At 25.1% G+C, this 19,608-nt stretch overlaps 2 protein-coding genes across 3 annotated transcripts; one reads left to right on the top strand and one right to left on the bottom strand.

Annotated features, from left to right (window-relative positions):
* The first annotated feature begins 1,625 nt into the window (after positions 1-1,625).
* Positions 1,626-5,259, top strand: LOC128965976 (protein bicaudal D-like). The gene is made up of 7 exons (XM_054312770.1): positions 1,626-1,907; positions 1,975-2,061; positions 2,125-2,265; positions 2,332-2,667; positions 2,733-2,871; positions 3,528-4,163; positions 4,241-5,259. Exons 1-7 carry the CDS (start codon positions 1,767-1,769, stop codon positions 5,083-5,085), a joined length of 2,325 nt encoding a protein of 774 aa, XP_054168745.1. The 5' UTR covers positions 1,626-1,766; the 3' UTR covers positions 5,086-5,259.
* A 3,802-nt stretch (positions 5,260-9,061) lies between these two features.
* On the bottom strand, positions 9,062-19,216 carry LOC128965923 (agrin-like). Of its 2 annotated transcripts, none has more exons than XM_054312700.1 (20): positions 19,190-19,216; positions 17,732-17,755; positions 17,414-17,509; positions 17,238-17,333; positions 14,667-14,903; positions 13,809-14,021; positions 13,531-13,746; positions 13,247-13,370; positions 13,080-13,174; positions 11,903-11,994; positions 11,819-11,837; positions 11,449-11,763; positions 11,290-11,386; positions 11,157-11,200; positions 10,804-11,092; positions 10,594-10,712; positions 10,433-10,531; positions 10,218-10,364; positions 9,209-10,147; positions 9,062-9,136 (listed from the first exon to the last, which is right to left on the bottom strand). In XM_054312700.1, the coding sequence occupies exons 1-20, from the start codon at positions 19,191-19,193 to the stop codon at positions 9,093-9,095; spliced, it is 3,309 nt and encodes a 1,102-aa protein (XP_054168675.1). In that variant the 5' UTR covers positions 19,194-19,216; the 3' UTR covers positions 9,062-9,092. The 2 variants fall into 2 exon arrangements, with proteins under 2 accessions (XP_054168675.1, XP_054168676.1); XM_054312701.1 differs by lacking the exon at positions 9,062-9,136 and having other exon boundaries at positions 9,524-9,546; positions 9,632-10,147.
* Positions 19,217-19,608: the final 392 nt, after the last annotated feature.

Here is a 19,608-nt window from a genome sequence, read left to right as displayed (position 1 = left end):
CATATTTAACATAATTATCATCTTTTTCATAAATCAATTATAACTAACTAATCATTTATTTATAAGTATATAATATATATCGACATTTTTAATCATCATTGAGTTAAATATCACTTAAATTGCATTTTTATTTTAATAGCTTTGTAATTTTTCAATTTAAAATTTACTATTTTATGTCATATTAATTGCACTATTGTAACAATTTTTAACAATTGTAGTAAACATTAAAAATAAAGCACTCATTCTCATAAAAAATTGATTATTTTATTTATGTTAATTATAACCATCATATTTGTCATAAAACCCGACAACTTTTATAAAATGATTACCGGGTATCGCGGGTATAGTATATTAAAATTTCATGCGACTGTCATATTGAGTAAAGAAAAAGATTTAATCTAAAAATTTTATGTTAATATACTGTATACACATATTTGTAAATTTGTAATTTAATTATTTCTTGCAAATAACAAATTTGTTAAATAATTATATTTCAAATTAATTTATATGCGTAATATACAGTAAAATTTATTATAATGTTAAATCATTATATAGTACTGTATTACTATAATACTGTAAATATTAGTTTTACTCGTTTAAAAAAATAATTAGTTTATTGTTAATACATAGTATGTATTACATACTTATAAAAGATCCCATTGTTTTTTAAGACATAAATAAATTACAGTACATTATAGATTACAATATAGTATATTAAATATTTTGAAGCCCCTATGTAAATTGATTAGTTTAGACAAAATTGACCATGATCATCATCATTATGATCATCATCATTATCATCACTTAACTTATATATCAAATTTTGGTCTTTCAATCATTTTTATGCAAACTGATAGATATAAAAATGTTTGTCTCATAAGTACAACATTACAGATATGTATTTCCTTTAATTTAATTTCAGTCACATTTCCTTCAATTATATATATATTTAATTTATTGGACAACTAATTATTAATTAAGATTATTAACAAACTATTTAATGTTAATAAACACGAGATAAAAGTTTGTCAGAAACTAGTATTTAAATTAAATGTTGAATTAAAATATCATATAATACTGTATTAGTGTTAAACATTTAAAATCAATAACTATTGTACAATAATTAATACTAAAAAGTAAATGTACTAAACTGTAAATTTATATTTTTCATGAAATTGACAACTATTTAAATATTTATTACTATTAGTTAAAAAAAAGTATATATCTGTAAGTTTAAAAACATAATACTATAGAAATATTGTCAATTTATTATTAATAATTAATACTTTATAATAACTACTGTTTTGTACAATAATTACATAAATAGCAAACATTTAAAGTATATTACATTGTGTTTGAATGTTATATAATTAGAGTGCAGTACTATTAGTACTATTAATACTATTATTCTATTACCGGTATTATTATTATTAGAATAATATTTATATATTTAATATTATAATTATCGTAATAAACAAAGTATACAATTATAGACTTAATACTGTGAATCAAACGTCAAACGTCTACAACTATTGCACATAAAATGTACATTTAGTGTACATTTAGCGACATTTGCTATAATATGTTATACAATACTATAGTTACTATAGTATAGTACTGTATATATAGAGTGACGTATGACTCATATGAATGACTGATTGAGTGTTTTAATCAATGCTTTAAATGATTGAAATTATTATTAGTATTAGTATTGAGTGAATCAACAAATAGTTATGATATTAGTATTAATTAAATAGTTGTCACCAATGGCTGACCCGTCGGTGGCCATGGATTTGGTCGATAGTGATGTCAATACTTTAAAGACAGAGATCTCTCGATTGAACCGAGAGTTGGCACAAACCAGTGCTGAGAAGATACAGTCAGCACAGTATGGACTCGTTCTTCTGGTATGGTCTTCATTGGTATCAATTGACATCATTTTCATCCATTGAATTACATATTTTCATTTCAAAGGATGAAAAGGAAGACTTACAGAGACGTTATGACGAACTCGAGTTGAACTACGAAACCATAAAAAAGGATTTGGAAGAACTCAGAGATGTTTGTCGTTAAACATAGTATTTGATGTTTTTATATCAATTTGTTGTCTTTGTCTGTTTGAAGGCATTTACAAAATCACAAACAATCCATAAAGTGTCGGCCAATACTGGCATTGAACGCGAGGAAAAACTTCTTGAAGAGACCGCTCATAAAGAGGCCAACTTTGCAACGGCTCTTCACGATCTCGAGAGAGAACTTAAACAAGTGATATATGACTACATTAACTAAGATATTCAGCCATTGATTGATTGATTATTTTTCTTATGACAGGTAAGACATGAATTGGAAAGAGTTCAGTCAGAAAAAGAAAGATATTGTTTGGATTACAATGAGATGACCAAACAGACAGAACTTATGGAATGGGAGCGCAAAAACTTGAGGACTGAGTTAAAAGAACTTAAGTTTAGAGAGTCTAGACTTTTAGCTGATAATAATGAACTCGAAGAAGAAAACATATCTCTTCAGAAACAGATATCATCTCTTAAATCGTCACAAATAGATTTTGAGACATCAAAGCATGAAGTTAGGCGTCTTCAAGAAGAAATGGAAGCACTTCAGGCACAACTTGAAGAATATGAACATCTGAAGAAAATTGCAGAAAAACAGGTATTTTTGTTATAATTATTTATTATTTTTTGTATTAAATAATGAATTGATTGACTGATATTTAGATGGAAGAAGCATTGGAAGCGTTACAGTCAGAGAGAGAGCAGAAGTACGCCGTGAAGAAAGAGTTAGATAAACGATTGAATTCCGATTCGATTCACAATTTGACAAACTTTGCCGGTTTTGCGGGCCTTAAGTTTGGAAGTAAGAGACAATCGATAGACTCTAACTGTAATTCACATAACTTTCGCTATATTTGTGACCAACAGTACAATGCTTTTAATTCAAGCATTTTTTCCAAACAATCTAAAAACTTGTCAAACTCTGCTAATTATAAAACTATGCCAAATAAACCTATAAATATAATAACAAATGATAGTCATTGTATTAAAATTGATAACTCTGTGTCAAATATAAATAAGAAAATTATAAGAGAAACTAAAATAAGTTCAAACATTAATTTATTAAACGATATCAATGTTAACAATGGATGTCAAGCTTTTTTACAAAGTTTTATATCTCTTACTATTTCATGTCTATTGTCATGTCTTTCTCCTTAAATAATAAATTTCTAAAACAACATAACTTTAATATACTTTATATATAAATTATATACTATAGATATTTAATATAAAGTAGCGATATTCAGTATTTTTAGATACATTGTGTTTTATACTTACCGTACGTATCAAATACTCTTGAATTAAAATATTATTAATTATCAGAATTTCATATATTCATCAATATAAGAGTGTGATTAATAAAAACAATCTTTTTAACTGCTTTTTGTTTCATTGCTTATTAACATTATTAATTAATATTGATTATAATATAAATAATATTTTATATTTGATTTGTAGATGAATTGGTAGGAGATGGTAGTGAACCGTATGATGAGACAAACTCGACCCTTGAAAAATTAGAGGCGGATCTAATGAGGTCACCCGTTAACAGTGAGTTAAGTCCATCTAATACTCAGCCATCATCACTTGAAGGCTCACTTTTCGGTGAAGTCCACTTAAATGAGATCAAGAAATTAGAAAGACTTCTGGAAGAAACAGAAAACCAAAAAATACAACTCAACCAAAGGTTATCTGAATCTCAATTATTATTAGAGAAATCACAAACTGAGTTCAATAATCAAAATAAACGATTATTGAAACTTTTCGAAGATATCAATAACTTGGTCTCAGACTATGACAACATAGGATTTGATGATACGGTTGATACTAATTGCGAATTTCCAGAGTTGTCGAGATTGAAGTGCATTCTTAACAAATTATTGAATGATTCAAATGTGAGTCATTTAAGAGATGAAGTAAAGAAATTACAAAATAAATTGAATTCATATGAAGTGAAATCTAGTTATTTAGAGGACGACTTAAAAACGATGTCTACTATTGTTGAGGACATGTTTGCAAATTTGAGTCTTACTCACGACGACTTGATTACTGTATCTGAAGATTTGGCCGCACTTTATCATCACATCTGTTTAGGTGTGTATTTGATTTTATTATTATTGAATAATCGGTTTTATTAGTTTTTATAATTACTATAAATTTATTTGTTGTAGTAAACGGTGAATCTCCAAACCGAGTGATGTTAGATCATGCAAAGCCTGACACTGATTCAATGTTAACTGCCATTAAGTTGGAACAACTAAAAGATAAACTTCATTATCCAAATGAATCCTTAAAAACAATTAAATCTTTAGATTCAAATTTGATGGACACAATTCGTGATCAGTTAAAGCATTTAAAAGCAGCAATAGAGACATCAATAGAACAGCGCTCTTCTAGAGTAAAGTCAATACCCACTGAGTCAACTGACATATCGGTGATACCATCGAGTTGTGAAATGGATGATCTTCAGGATCAAGTATTAAAATTTAAGTCATTATTATCTACTAAAAGGGAACAAATTGCTACATTGAGAACAGTTTTGAAAGCAAATAAACAGACAGCAGAGGTAGCACTCGCTAACCTTAAATCAAAATATGAGACCGAAAAGGCTGTGGTCACCGAAACTATGACTAAATTACGTAATGAATTAAAGGCTTTGAAGGAAGACGCGGCTACTTTTGCTTCACTACGATCTATGTTTGCCGCCCGTTGTGAAGATTATGTCTCACAAATCGATGAACTTCAACGACAATATAAGTCATCTGAAGACGAAAAGAAAACTCTTAATTCTTTGCTTAGGATTGCAATTCAACAGAAGTTAGGATTAACTCAAAAGCTTGAAGAACTTGAAATGGATAGGGAAAGGGTGTCTCTCGGCAGACCTTCTACTACTGGATCACGTCTTGAACGCTGTTCTAATGGTAGTAATAGTACTAATTGGAGACCACCTAATCGTATTAACAGAACGCCTCCTAATAGGGGAAGTTTAAGGGGAAGCACTAAACGAGGGGTTTAATACAATAGAAAATATTGCAATTATTTTATTTACAACATTAAAATATCATGTTTTATTAGATTTTTACAACAAAACTTTTTATTTATATATTTATTTATTTATTTAGATTTTTCAAATGATTCTTTTATTTGCATATTTTTATATTTATGGATTACAAAATTGAACTAAAGCTTACCGTAATAACTATTTTTAATTGCCTTAATCTATAATGATTTTTACTATTTACTAAACTTACATTTTTCGAAAATTAGTAAAACTAAAATAACAACAATCATTATATAATTATTGTTATTAAAACTATAAAAAATTACTTGAATTGAGTAATGTGATAATTGATTAAATTGTATTAATGAATGTTTTCAAATAAAGTTTCATTAATTTGTATGAAATTAAATTAATATTAAAGCTCTATAAGTTTGAAATGAATAGTAACAAAAAAGAGAAATACAATATAATTGATTCACTTCTAACTTATTAATTGTATTCATAATTAAAATTAAGTTTTGCTTACTTTTTGATAAGAAAACGTATATTTTATGAATACATTTGAATAAATTAGAAGTTGTATCCGAAACCGTTTCGGTTTTTGGTATTATATTTATTACTAATTATTAAAATTATTATAAATATGAATCTTTTCTTATATTTTGTTATATAAAACTACGGTTTTGATTTTAGTTTCTCGGTTTCGGTTTGAGAAATTGGTTTTAGTTATAGTACTGTATATAAAATTACTAAATTTCGATTAAAATATTGATAAAAAATAATTTCTAAAGTATTAAATATTTATTAAAGAATTATATTAATTATATTGAAAATATTCAATGAGTTATTGACAAATTAATCCATTAAAATTAATACTTCACAAAATAAGTCATAAGTTAAGATTATTTCTAATTACATTAAAATCATATAATTTATTAGTGATATTTTGTTTTTCAAAAATTAGATGTTATTTATTGAGTTTTTAATGATATTTTAGATTAAATTCTGAATACTGGCTAAATGTATACGTCTATAAATAAGATCTATTATTATTATTATTATTCTATCAATATTTTTATTATTAAAAATTATCTTTTTATTCAAATTTAGTTTTGTAGCTTAGTTTTAGCTTAAAGCGAAATTGAGATTAAAATGATTAGATTAAAGAGAGACAGAGAGAGAGAGAGAGAGAGAGAGAGAGAGAGAGAGAGAGAGAGAGAGAGAGAGAGAGAGAGAGAGASAGACAGAGAGACAGAGAGACAGAGAGACAGAGAGACAGAGAGACAGAGAGACAGAGAGACAGAGACTATAAAAATTGATCATGGTGATTCTGATTCATTTATTCACTTTATTAGTTAATCTATTAATATATACTGTAGTTATAACTTTATTATAAGAAAATATATTTTTATTTTATCAAATGCGAATCAAATATTTGATCAAATATAAAAATATATTTTATTTATAATTATTAAATTACTGTACTTATTAGGAAATATCATTTAAAAATAAAAATTTAAAAAGTCAATAGAGAGAGAGAGAGAGAGAGAGAGAGAGAGAGAGAGAGAGAGAGAGAGAGAGAGAGAGAGTACTAATTGACATCAAATTAATTGACTGATCAATTAATTTAAAAATTGAAAAAAGGAACTAAAATCTAAATATTTTATAATAATTAAAAAAAATGTTTCGTTAAATAAATGACAGGAAAGACATTTATACCTACAGACAGACGTCTAATATATACTGTATTTGAATTATAAATATATATTGATAGACATCTTCTCGCTTTCGTTGACCTTATTTTCTTAAATATTATATTAGTTTTATCATATTTGAAGGTAAAGTAGATTTTCCTGTTGTTTACCCACAAAAGCAAACAAAAATTCATCTTTTGTTGCTTTGAATATTATTTCTTATTATATTTTGCAAAATTGAGCCCAAATTGCTTTAGGCGTTATCAATATATGCTATATAATAGTGTGGATAAAAGCAATTTTTTAAAAAAGTTTCAAAAAATCTTTTTATAAAATAATTTTTATATTTAGTTTGAAATCATATTATAATTATGAAGATTTTGGTTGTATTCTAAGTTTTAAAATAAATATTTTGATTTTGTTTTAATCATTATATATCTTACAAATAGATTCTCTTGACATTTATCTGCTTAAGCAAAGCATTGACTTTTGGTAAAACAAATATTTTACGAAATGAACAGTTGGTTCAAGAAGTTGTTGGCCAACCGGAACCAATATCTCCCTATGCTTTCAGCTATACGGCTGATGCCATCGATGGCAGCTCTGCTAGACAAGAATCAGCCGATGCTTCAGGTATTATAATTTTTATAGAAATTACAATAAAATTTATTGTCAAAAATTTTAATTAATTACAGGTGTAGTTCGTGGATCGTATTCAATAGTATCCAGCGATGGAATTAAACGAATTGTCAATTATATTGCAGATGAAAATGGTTTTAGAGCTCAGGTATAATAAAATATGTAGTTTACAAATGTCAGTATATTATACTATCCTATGCTGTAAATTGAATTGAAGGTACAAACCAACGAACCGGGAACTGAAAGCAAAAACTCAGCCGATGTTGTTATGCAATCATCACAATTACCGGCTGAAGAGATTGCACTGAAGTATGGTTCGCAACCAATTGAACAAAAGCCACAACTGTTATCATTTGGAGTTAAAGGAGAAGTGAAGCCATTGTTATTAAGCAAACCCGTTGTCGACCACACATTCGTTAACCACAAACCTCTTACTATTCCTCTGACTAAAACTGTTTTATCAGATATTCCTCAGACATTTGTTCCCTTTTCTACACTAAAAGTCAAACCAATTGAAACTCCAATCCGATTGCTTTCACGAATCCCTAAAATTCATTCTTTGAAGACTGAATTCAAGCCATTTATACAACAAAAAGAGGATTTGATTCAACAAAGTTTTGAAAACTACTAAACTATTACTTCAATTCTTATCAATTATTAATACATCAATAATTTTGAAATTTTTTAGTATTTTATAATTGCATTTTAAAAACATTATCTTTAATAATATACAAAATGTAATTATTATAATTCATTGAATTAATACCAAACAAAATGTATATTTTTATCAAACATTTTTAACCAATAAAGTATTTGTTTTGAGAATTTCAAAAATATTTAGCTATTTTTAATTAAATAATAATTAAAAAAAAACTACAATTTAACTAAGTATTTATAATTTATAATATAATATAATGATGTTATTTAGACATTTAAGAACTTTTTAAACATTAATGTATAATAAAAATTGATATCTATATTTAATGTTACTATATTTTATTAAATAAAATTTAGTTGACATAACTCTATTGATTTAACATAATCTACATAAAAAAGTTATCTTTTGTTTTATTTATCTTTTTACTTATACAGTATATTCAATAAAACAAACATTGTTTTTATTATAGAGATTATTGCAATTGTAAACTTAGATAATGTTGTTATAATATTAATGTCAAAAAAACTAAAATTTGTTCAAAATTTGTATGAAATCTAATTGTAACAGGTGTTCACAGAGTGTCCAAAATTTTATTATCTATGATATTAAAGTTATAATAATTAAATTAAACAGTATAAAGATATTTTAATGATAGTAAATTACACTTACACATTAATTTACTATAATACACGAATAATTAAACATAATATAAATTATTTATAATAAATTTATTATTTATAAAACAAATAATACATTGTTATAATTAATGATAAATATATACAGTGATGGAAAATTTATAGTATAGTACGTAAAATTAAAAGTTAAGACAAATACAAATACATACTAAAAAATAATGAAATTAAATCATTGAGGCTTAAGACTCGTTGAATCATTATTTCCGATTATTTTTTACTTTCGTTGACCTAAATATTGGGATTCATATTACAAGTATTATATATCATCAATAATTTTGAAGGTAACTTCATTTTACGTTTTCTTCTCATTATATTTAATATATTTGCTATGATTTATCACCTGGAGATCCAACTTTGGTTATTGCTATTATTACACTCACCTTTCAAACAAAACATAAATTATATTTAAATATATAATAATAATATAAACCAACGATTTGTTATTAACTTACGTATGTTATGAGGTTTGATAATATCTTTAGAATTAGGAAGACTTAGATCAATGTGTTTGCGTCCGACCCTAAAAGTGATGACACAACCAACCAATCCCTTATCGGTACCAATATTGTCAAAAATTCGCTTTTCTTTTAGCGGAATGAATCCCAAAAACAGGTTTTCTGCCAAATCTAATGAATTGAGAGCACCTTGACTTCTATCTGCCAGATCCTCCTGTCCCTCAACAGACAATATGCCATCCCATAAATATCTTTTTGCTACAACTTTAACAATTTTGCCCAAAATAATTGGTTGTCTTGACCTAATGATGACCTTACCACTACCTAAATTGTATCTGAACTCAATGTGCATTTTTTTAATACTAAGTGAAACAAAGTCTCCCTCTCCAGTCAAGGTCTGGCCGTTATATAATATAATACCGTTTTCTTCATATGTCTGAAACTCCAATTCTATTGTAAGACTTCTATAAGCGTGAAGTCGAGGCATTTCAATGTATGAATTGCCAGCAAAAGATGGTCTTTCAATTTGCATCAAATTCTCGGAATGTGTAGGAACTGTAGGTCCCGTACTTATTAATATATTGTCCGAATAACTTATATCTCGAGTAAACTTTTCTGTGTCTTGAGTTGTCTTAAAAGCTGTCGATCTTCTGACGGGACCAGTTGTTACCAATTCAGTTAATCCATCCTTACATTGTCCTTCATGTTTAAGATTAATGCGTTTTTGGTAACGGCATGAAAACAACTTTAATTGACATTCAGAGCCATAGGTATTTCCATCAGAACCACAAACAAACGTTATCTTATGTTTGTCATCATTTGGACATTTAATATCACAAACACATTGAACTCCTTTTCCTGGTCTTGTCTTACAAATGGCGCCGAAATGACATTTGACATCAACACATGAACCAGTAATAGTTCGGGTCAGAGAGGCTTTAAACATTCAATTATACATTATTTCACAATTAAATTTATGTTAATTTATCATTTAATCAATACTTACCATCAGTACAGCCATCGGTAGCCAATATCATACCTTCTGGACAAACATCGCATTTCATTCCTTGAATGCCTCCAACTTTACAGACACATCTACCAGTCATTTGTTCGCAATCATCTCTAATTGATCCAAACTCATTGCAAGCACACGCTATGATATATTGTATAATTAATAGCATTTTATTAATTACATGTAAATCATTATTAGTTAATACTTACGAATACATCCACTATTTCCTTCGCCAATCTTGTGAAGTCCCCAAAAGCCAGCCTCACATCTATCACATCGAAGTCCACCAACACCTGGCTTACAGTGACCTAAGATGACAATCATTCAATTGATTTGGAAATTATCATAATTATTGTAACTTATGTTTTACATTGTTTTGTTGTTGGATCACAAGTTAGAGAATAAGAACCCAATCGATTACAATTACAGACTGAAGGACAGCCGGCATTATTAACGCCCTGAGCCGCTATCTTGCCATCGGGACAACACCTGTTTGTACATCGAGACAAACAATTTATAACAAATAATTAGTAATTTATTTGTTATTTTTTGACAAAATAAATTAGTTATAATATAATACCCATAAGTTGTTTCATGACAACTACGAACAGTAACCACTTCTCGACAACACTTTGCAAAAGTGCTCCCTTTATGACAATAACTATTAGGAGGACATGACTTAGAGTCGGGTCCGTCGCCACAAAAGTACTCTTTTCTTGTCAATGGATTGACAAGCGGTGGTTCGCCATCGCACGCAAGTATTTTCACTTCTTCACACATTTTCATATCTTGTGGTTTAATCTCTTGTTGTCGACCACAGGCCTCTTCTTGTAGTTTACATTCATTATCATATAAGCGACCGTCACTTCCTATTTAAATGACAAATATTACAGTAATAATTAAGTTATATTATAAGCATTTAATAGCACTCACCACATACGGGCTCAGAGTCTTGACCAGATTGAGGACAATTGTAACTAATAATTAAAAATAATAATAATTAGAAATATGCTTAATATGTATATATTATGGTAACTATTATTTAATAGAAATGTTCATTTCATACGTGCAGATACATCGGGGAACGTTATTCTCGTCATATTCACAAACACCTCCATAACGACATGTTTTATGATCACATAATTTACTATAACTTCCCAAACCTTAAATTATATAATTTCTAATTATAATTATGTAATTATGAAATTAGTATAAAATAATATACCAGATCCTGAGGTAATGAGTTCATCGCACTCTCCGTAAAAATTGACAGAAATTTCAATGTTTTGCTTACACGCGGCACTTCTCAGTTCACATTCATTAACATAAGTGACTCCATCGGTGCCACAAATCGGTTCAAAAGAGTCGGGACATTCAGTGGGACAAACACAACGACCGTTTTCACAGCGGGCACCGTATTTGCAGTGAACACTATGACATACATCGCACGGACCTCTTGTAGCCACTGTCACAAACTGGGACTTCTTGCAGGCAGACACTCGTAGCTCACATTCATTTTCATATGTTATACCATCAGAACCTAATAAGTCATTCAATTAACACACTTTTCATTATTATTACTAATAAATACTTACCACAAACTGCAGATTCAAACTGTTGACAAATATAATAATAATATATTAATAAAAGTTATACTAAAGTTAGTGATGTTAACATACGTGAACACATGTCTGTGGACATCGACAGACAGCTCCCTCACCATCTGATTCACACACAGAATAAAACTGACAGTTCTTGTTCTCGCATCCATCTGTTGTATCAAATCATACATTTATTACAACTTTTGTCCAATCATTTCAAGCATTATTCAATAATTTTAAGTATAGTTTCATCTTATTTATAAATACTTTAATTATATTTAAAAAACTACTTTTTTACTAAAAGTAAATTTTAGATTTTAATTTTTAAAAAATTATTATTAAAATTTTTTCTTTTATAAAATAAAATTTAATTATTTTTCTATACTGTAGATTATATATACTGTTTTGAAATCTTGAATTTTATTCAAATATTATAATAGTTATAAAGTATGTTTTAAAAAAATTGATTGAAAAAAAATTATAATTTGATTTGTTTGAAATATTATAATATATCGCATTCAAAAAATAAATAATTGTAAACTAAGTGAAATTTATTTGATAGTAATATTTGATAAAAATGAATTATAATAAGTTATTATACTGTATATTAATATATCATAATTATCTAATAAAAAAATTTTAATCTGTATCATTTAGCGTTAATTACTAATTATATAATAATTGTTTGATATTTAATTAAATTTAGATTATTGTTTAATTCAGATTATAGTAAGTATAATATTTTTAAATGTATTCTCTTATTTTATTCAAGATTTAAGCAATATATTAGAAATATGTCAAACATCGATATTATTTATGGTTGACATAAAATAATAACATTTTTCTTTTTTTAACAATAGTTTCATTATATAATTTTTATTTAGTAATTAGTATTAATTAACATTATACAGTAAATTATGTCAATTATTATAAAATGTTAAAAATGCACAAAAATATTTAAATGAAATTATACTACTGTATCATTAGGTCTAATTCATTGGACTTAATAATAAAATAATATTTGTATTGTACTCACAAATTGGCAAAATGTCATAAAGTAAATAAAATATTGTACTATACTATAGTAACTATAGTTTGTTATAATAGACAAAATATTGACCAAAAGTGTGTTATAACTTATGATAAATTATAATAGTTTTAGTATTAAATTTGATATTTGACTTAACTATAGATCAAATTGAATGAATAGACAGTAAATATAATATAATGTTAAATAATATTCTATAAGACTTACTGCAGAGTCCGGCAGTAAATGATATTTCTGTTGATTTCTTTTGTTCGCAAAATTCTCGTCTCATTTTACATTCATTTGCATATGAAATGCCATCACTTTTATAACAAAAAATATTTTATTCTTAATATTAGTCTTATATAATATGAAATGTATTATTAATGGCAAACCTCGAACAAACCGGTGCGAACTCTTCAGAACAGGTGGGACACTCACAACTGGCCTCTCCATTAGGTTTGACGACACAAACTGATCCATATTGACAATTACTCGACATTTTACACGGACCTTCATCTTCATTATTATTTTAATTTTTTAAAGTTTATTTATTTTAAATTATTTACTCAATTATTTATTATACTTTTTATGATAACAAATATTAGTTATAAACAACGATATATTGTGAAAATACTATACATTGTATACAATTCATGCAACAAGAATCAAAGCTCACCACAAATGCCTGAATGTTTGACATGAATTTCTTTATGTAGAATACAAGCCTGTCTTTGGAGATCACATTCTGAATCATAGACATTGCCATCACTGCCACAAACAGGTCTTAAAATAGGACTACAAGAAGGTGAACACTGACACGTGGCTATACCGTAGCGGTCTATCTCACACTCCTCGAAGTGATTGCATTTTAATGTTGAACACGGATTGGATTCTAGATATAAAGTTTATTGATCATCAAAATAGGTACAAATAAAGATACTGATGCCAACATACCGACACAAACACCTGTATGTATAATTCTAAGGCTTCTTCGTGTTTTACATGCCTCTACTCTTAAAATACATTCATTGGTATAAGTTTTGCCATCACTGCCACAAACGGGCTTAAAGTCTTGATTGCAAATAGCATTGCACCGACAAATTGGGTTTCGCTGGTCATCCAATTGACATATCTGTGAAGCCGGACATTCAACTCCATCACATGGGTCTGTTTATATATAAATTAATTTTTTTATTATAGAGTGAATAATATATAATGAAATAAAATGTTTTATTTTTTCTAATTAAAAATCTTAATATTATAAAATATAATACAGTAAAATTAGCTTAACTTAAATTGCCTTAATTTAGCTATAGATACTATTTTTTATAATTTTAAAGCAAAACAATCAATTTGATCATATATAATGCTCATATTTTATATTTTATATATTTTTAAAAAAAATATACTTAAAAATTATTTAAAGTTATTGACCGGTAAATCAAAATCGGGTTTAAGAAACTGAATAAAACCAAAATAGTTTCGGGTTTAAAACTAATTCTATGTTTCGGTTTAGAAAAAAACAATTTCAAAATTAAATTTATAGTAAACATATTGATTTTTAAAAATAAATTCAATATATTATTTGTTATTTTTTAAAGTGGTATTTAAATTAAAAATTAAATTTTATTAAATTAAATGCTCTATTTAATAATTCAATTCTGTATTGATGTTACAAAATATAAATCATAAAAATTACAATTAATATCAGTAAACATTTTAAATATATAATATAATAAATAAATTTTAAATCTATTGATAGAAGTATAAAATATTTAATTAATGTATTAAAAATATGTTATAAACACTGACCACAAGCGCCGGTAAATTTAACAGAAATGGCTTTCATTTCTTTGCACGAATGTCTCCTTAGTTCACAGACATTGGGATAATCTCTGCCATCAGTTCCACAAACAGGTCGACTGCCTCTCGAGTCACCATAAGTTGCACATACCGTCGGACAAACACATTCAGCATTGCGTCCGTCAATACTTGGTTTGCAATGCGCCCCATAGGGACACACTTTGTCCAAACACGGGTCCTTAATGTCTACACCAAATTTATAACAGGTTTCAGTTAACAATAATTCATTCAATATTATTAACAATTTAATTGAGGAAATGATAAACAATTCATTCAAAGGCAGTGACATTACTAGAAATATATACACATTTTATTTTACATTAAATACAAAATAAATAAATTGTTAATGAATTAATGTTACATTATATGATATTTGTTAAATTATATGATATTGATTAAATCATATATCATAAGTATTATATTAAAAAGCTATGTAAGGTATGCCAAAAATAACATTTACAACTATTATGCAATGTTGTAATCATTTGATATATTTAATGAATTGCAAACAAATCTAATTTAATGTAGATTTTTGAATAACATTCTTATTTAGTTACTTTCACTTAATTATCAAAACATGTGTCCACTATTGTACAGAAAATGTTGTTATATTTAATAGACATTTTCACAAAATACTAATAATTTGAGCAACGATTGTATTGCACTCTCTCTCTCTCTCTCTCTCTCTCTCTCTCTCTCTCTTCACTCCAATGGTTTTCATCTCCATCTCAATTGTATCATTGATGGTATATGAGGTGCGCATGTGATCTAAGACTACTGTAAAATATTATCACAACGCTAGTGAATGATAACAATTTGAAAGCAACTTTTATTTATATCTTTCATATTTCTTATAATAAATATAATGTTAATTTATATACAGTATATATATTGATATATATTCATTAACAATAATCAAAAATTAAGATTTATATCGATAATTTAATAATATAAAAGACGTGATTAAAGCAAAACTATATAATAATTTTAAATAAGAAATTATTTATATATAAATTATTTTTTTTGCGGTGAAATTTTAGAAATCCAAACAATTTTGTATTAAATAATATGAAAGAAATGATTTGATGAATGAAATCCAATTGATTTGATTTTGATTACAAAACAACACAATTGGAGACATTGAATGACTGAAAATGTTATTAAAAGTCACACAATTCTTATAAGTAATGTATTTACAAATTAAAAAATATTTATTTTTTAGGTTTGACGCTTACAAATCAAATTTTTATGTCAATCAAAAATGTCATGAAGACAATAAATAAATAATTATTTTATTATTTAGTAGAATATAATTTATATATACAATATTTTATATATTAAATATTGTACAGTTTATAAAATCAATCTATACTTTACAAATAATACCATAGCATTTGAGTACACAACAAAATTAACAACTTATTTAAAATTTAAATATTGTAGTATTGATTATAGTAATTTTTAAAATTCAACTATATTTGCACTATAAACGGATGATATTTGAAAAAACAAATGTACATTGAAGCATATATTATACAATATATTTATTAATAATATAAAATTATAGCAAATATGAAAAAAATTTAGTAATTATTTGTCATTTTTAACAATTATAATTACAATTATGTATTTTATATACGTTTATTTTAGCTAAAACTCAAGACATTACTTATAAATTAAGTTAAGTTATTATGTTATAACTTATAACACTTGAATTCATACAATTCATTCAACATTTCTTTATATTATATCATTTCATATCATATTTATTAACATCAAATATACATCAAATCTTATTACTAATAAATACAAAATTTAGACCACTATTAATAAAATACTAATTCTATTAACAAATTTACTAAAAACTAGAAATACAATACTTAGTTATATATATGTAATAATATAAAACTTTTTTAATCGAAGAGTATAAATAAATTATTAATAAAAATCAATGTTAATAATGCTGTAAAACAGTTGATACAATTGAGTATTAGTATTATTTAATTATTGTTTGATTTTAAAGATCAAGATTATAAAAATGATTTTTAAATATAGTTAATATTTTATTATTTTCTAAGACTACATTTATAATATTTATAATTTATTATATATTTTATATTTGTATAACATCAATATTTAGATATTAAAATATAAAAACCACTATAACTTGAATTATTAAGCTAACAAAATTAGGCAAATATTATTATATAATAATTTATTTATTTTTTCACTTAATAATAATTGTATAGATTGTATATTACGATTCACTTCATTTTATATTAAAAAAAATTAAATAAAGAGACTTTAGTCATACATCAGAATTTTCAATACTTTCAATACTCAAAAATAAAATATAAAAATTATAACAAAATGTGAGACACTGTTTACAATATAATAATAATAATATACTGGTATATATATATATTTAACGGCTTGAGGATATGTATATACGGTTTTATAAATTTATTATAAAAGATATTTACAAAAGTTTGAAAATTTTTGAATGATATGAATACATACCACAAGAACCGGTATGTGTGATGAAGACCCGTCTTTGTTCAAAACACGAACGGATATTCATTTGGCAAACACTTGAATAAGTTATACCATCACTGCCTGCAGTTTAATACAGAAGTTAATTCAATTAGTTATTATCATTATTACAATCAAATAATGTATTATTAAGTTTCACTCACCACATACCGGTGCAAATATCTCGGGCACACATCGTTCAGCACATCGACAATAGGCCTGTTTTGTCACCTCATCAACAATACATTGAGATCCATATGCTATCATATATTCAATCAAATTATCATTCTATTGATACTATTTATTATATTTAATACAAGTATTATACAGTACTGAATCGCAAGTATAGAGTATTTTATTATTTTTAATTTTATTATTTATCTACATTTACTGTAGTTAATAATGTTAATATTGTTAATAATATAGTAATTAATAAAATTTTGATAATTAAAGTATTTCTTAAGTCAATTGTCAATACATACCACAGTACATAAGCTCACATGGCTCTATAAAAAATAAATAAATAATTATTATATTTAATTTTAATACAGTATCTAATAGTTATATCATTTTTATAAATAGAAAAATCGGTAATAAAAGAAACTTTTTGAAAGTTTAAAACAACAATAATTTATTTAAGATTCATTCAAATAGAAATATAACTAAAATGGATGAAACATTATTTTGTTATTTTATAGCAATACAACTTTCTTTTAATAAAATCACAAATTAATATAATATTAAACATACAGTATATCATAATATTTTAAAATTATTTCTAACACACAAATAAATATCACATACCATTAGACTTATTAATTTGATTTATCCATTATATAAAAAGTTGATTATTATTTGAATATTTTATAAAATACTGTATCATATAATTCATTACATAATTAATAAAATATATTTTGTATATTAAGACGGAAAGTAAGGTTAGAAATAAATATAACAAAAATCTTAATTTAAGAGTAACTTTAATTTAAGTATTGTTATAAAATTATCATAAAATAACAAAATAATTTTAACTTATTTATCTTATTTTAAAATAATGATCTATTTATACTAGATTTCATAAGACATGAGTTATTTTTGTGTTTCATGTTTTTATTTTTATATAAATATTGACTGAATACTAATTATTTAACTTAATCTTTGTTAAAGTTTTAGTAATAGTAATTATAAAATTGAAAATATTTAAACTTAATTAATATATTAATATTAATAAAAACTTTATAATTATAACTTTATATATTTATTGTTTTATTAACTTTATTTATCTTAAACTTCTATTTAAATATGATTTGTGATGTTGTGTTGATTAATATGATGATGTCTTTTCAAAAAGTAGGTAATTTTTAATTTTTTAGTTGAATATTTTAAATAAAATAATGTTATTTTTAGATGAGTTTTAACGTGATTTTAACTATTTTACTTATTTTTAATCAATAATTAGATTCATATAAATTTTAAAAACATAATAACACTAACCCTAACCCCCTACCCCTTTATTTAACCCTGATATATACTTGAATGCAATCATAGTTTTAACTGAAATGTCTAATGGAAATGATTAAACGTCCGAAACATAGGTAACTCGGCCTCAAACACACCAAACTATTAGCACTAGTAAGTGGAAAGACAAACAGCCGGCAAATCATATTTAATTTAATTACAAAACTTAATTAATAGATAATATTAATCATATCAATCGTTAAAAGGTTTAAAACTATCGCTAAAAACAATCCCCTCAAAACATTTCAATAAGTTTCAGTAAATTGTAGATAATTATAAAAAACTAAACTAAATATAATAACTGAAAATTAAAACTTAAATAATAAACAAATAATTTTATCTAAAATGTCAATTCAATGAATCAATTATTTTTAAATGCAGACAATTTCACAAACATAGGCATAAAATAAACAAATACTAACCCATATTTTGATTTTGCAAAAAAATATTAATTTAAAAATAGTAATTTTAGTAATTTTATGTATTATAATTATTTATACACGTTTTAAATAACTTAATTAATAAATCGTTATTTTAATTTATTTAATTAAGGTTCATCTAATGGACAATAAATTATTAATTATATTCAAAAATCTTAACAAAATAAATTTTAATAAAATAAATAATTATATTGATAAAAAATATTCAAAACAACAAGAAGCAAAAAACATAATTAAAAATATAAATTAATACATTTATAAAATAGTTAAGATATAAAATATACATGATTTTGAATACAAAACATTTTGAAATAAACACAATATTATAAATAAATAGTTTGCTTAATAATAATTATGATGAAAATTTGTTATTAACAAATATATACATATTAAATAAAATG

This window comes from Oppia nitens, unplaced genomic scaffold (assembly GCF_028296485.1).
Source record: "Oppia nitens isolate AA-2021 unplaced genomic scaffold, nextdenovo-longstitch-racon4-pilon3 scaffold18_pilon_pilon_pilon, whole genome shotgun sequence".
NCBI lineage: Eukaryota > Metazoa > Arthropoda > Arachnida > Sarcoptiformes > Oppiidae > Oppia > Oppia nitens.
Note: the sequence above shows the minus strand (reverse complement) of the source record. Positions and strands in the feature narration are given on the sequence as shown.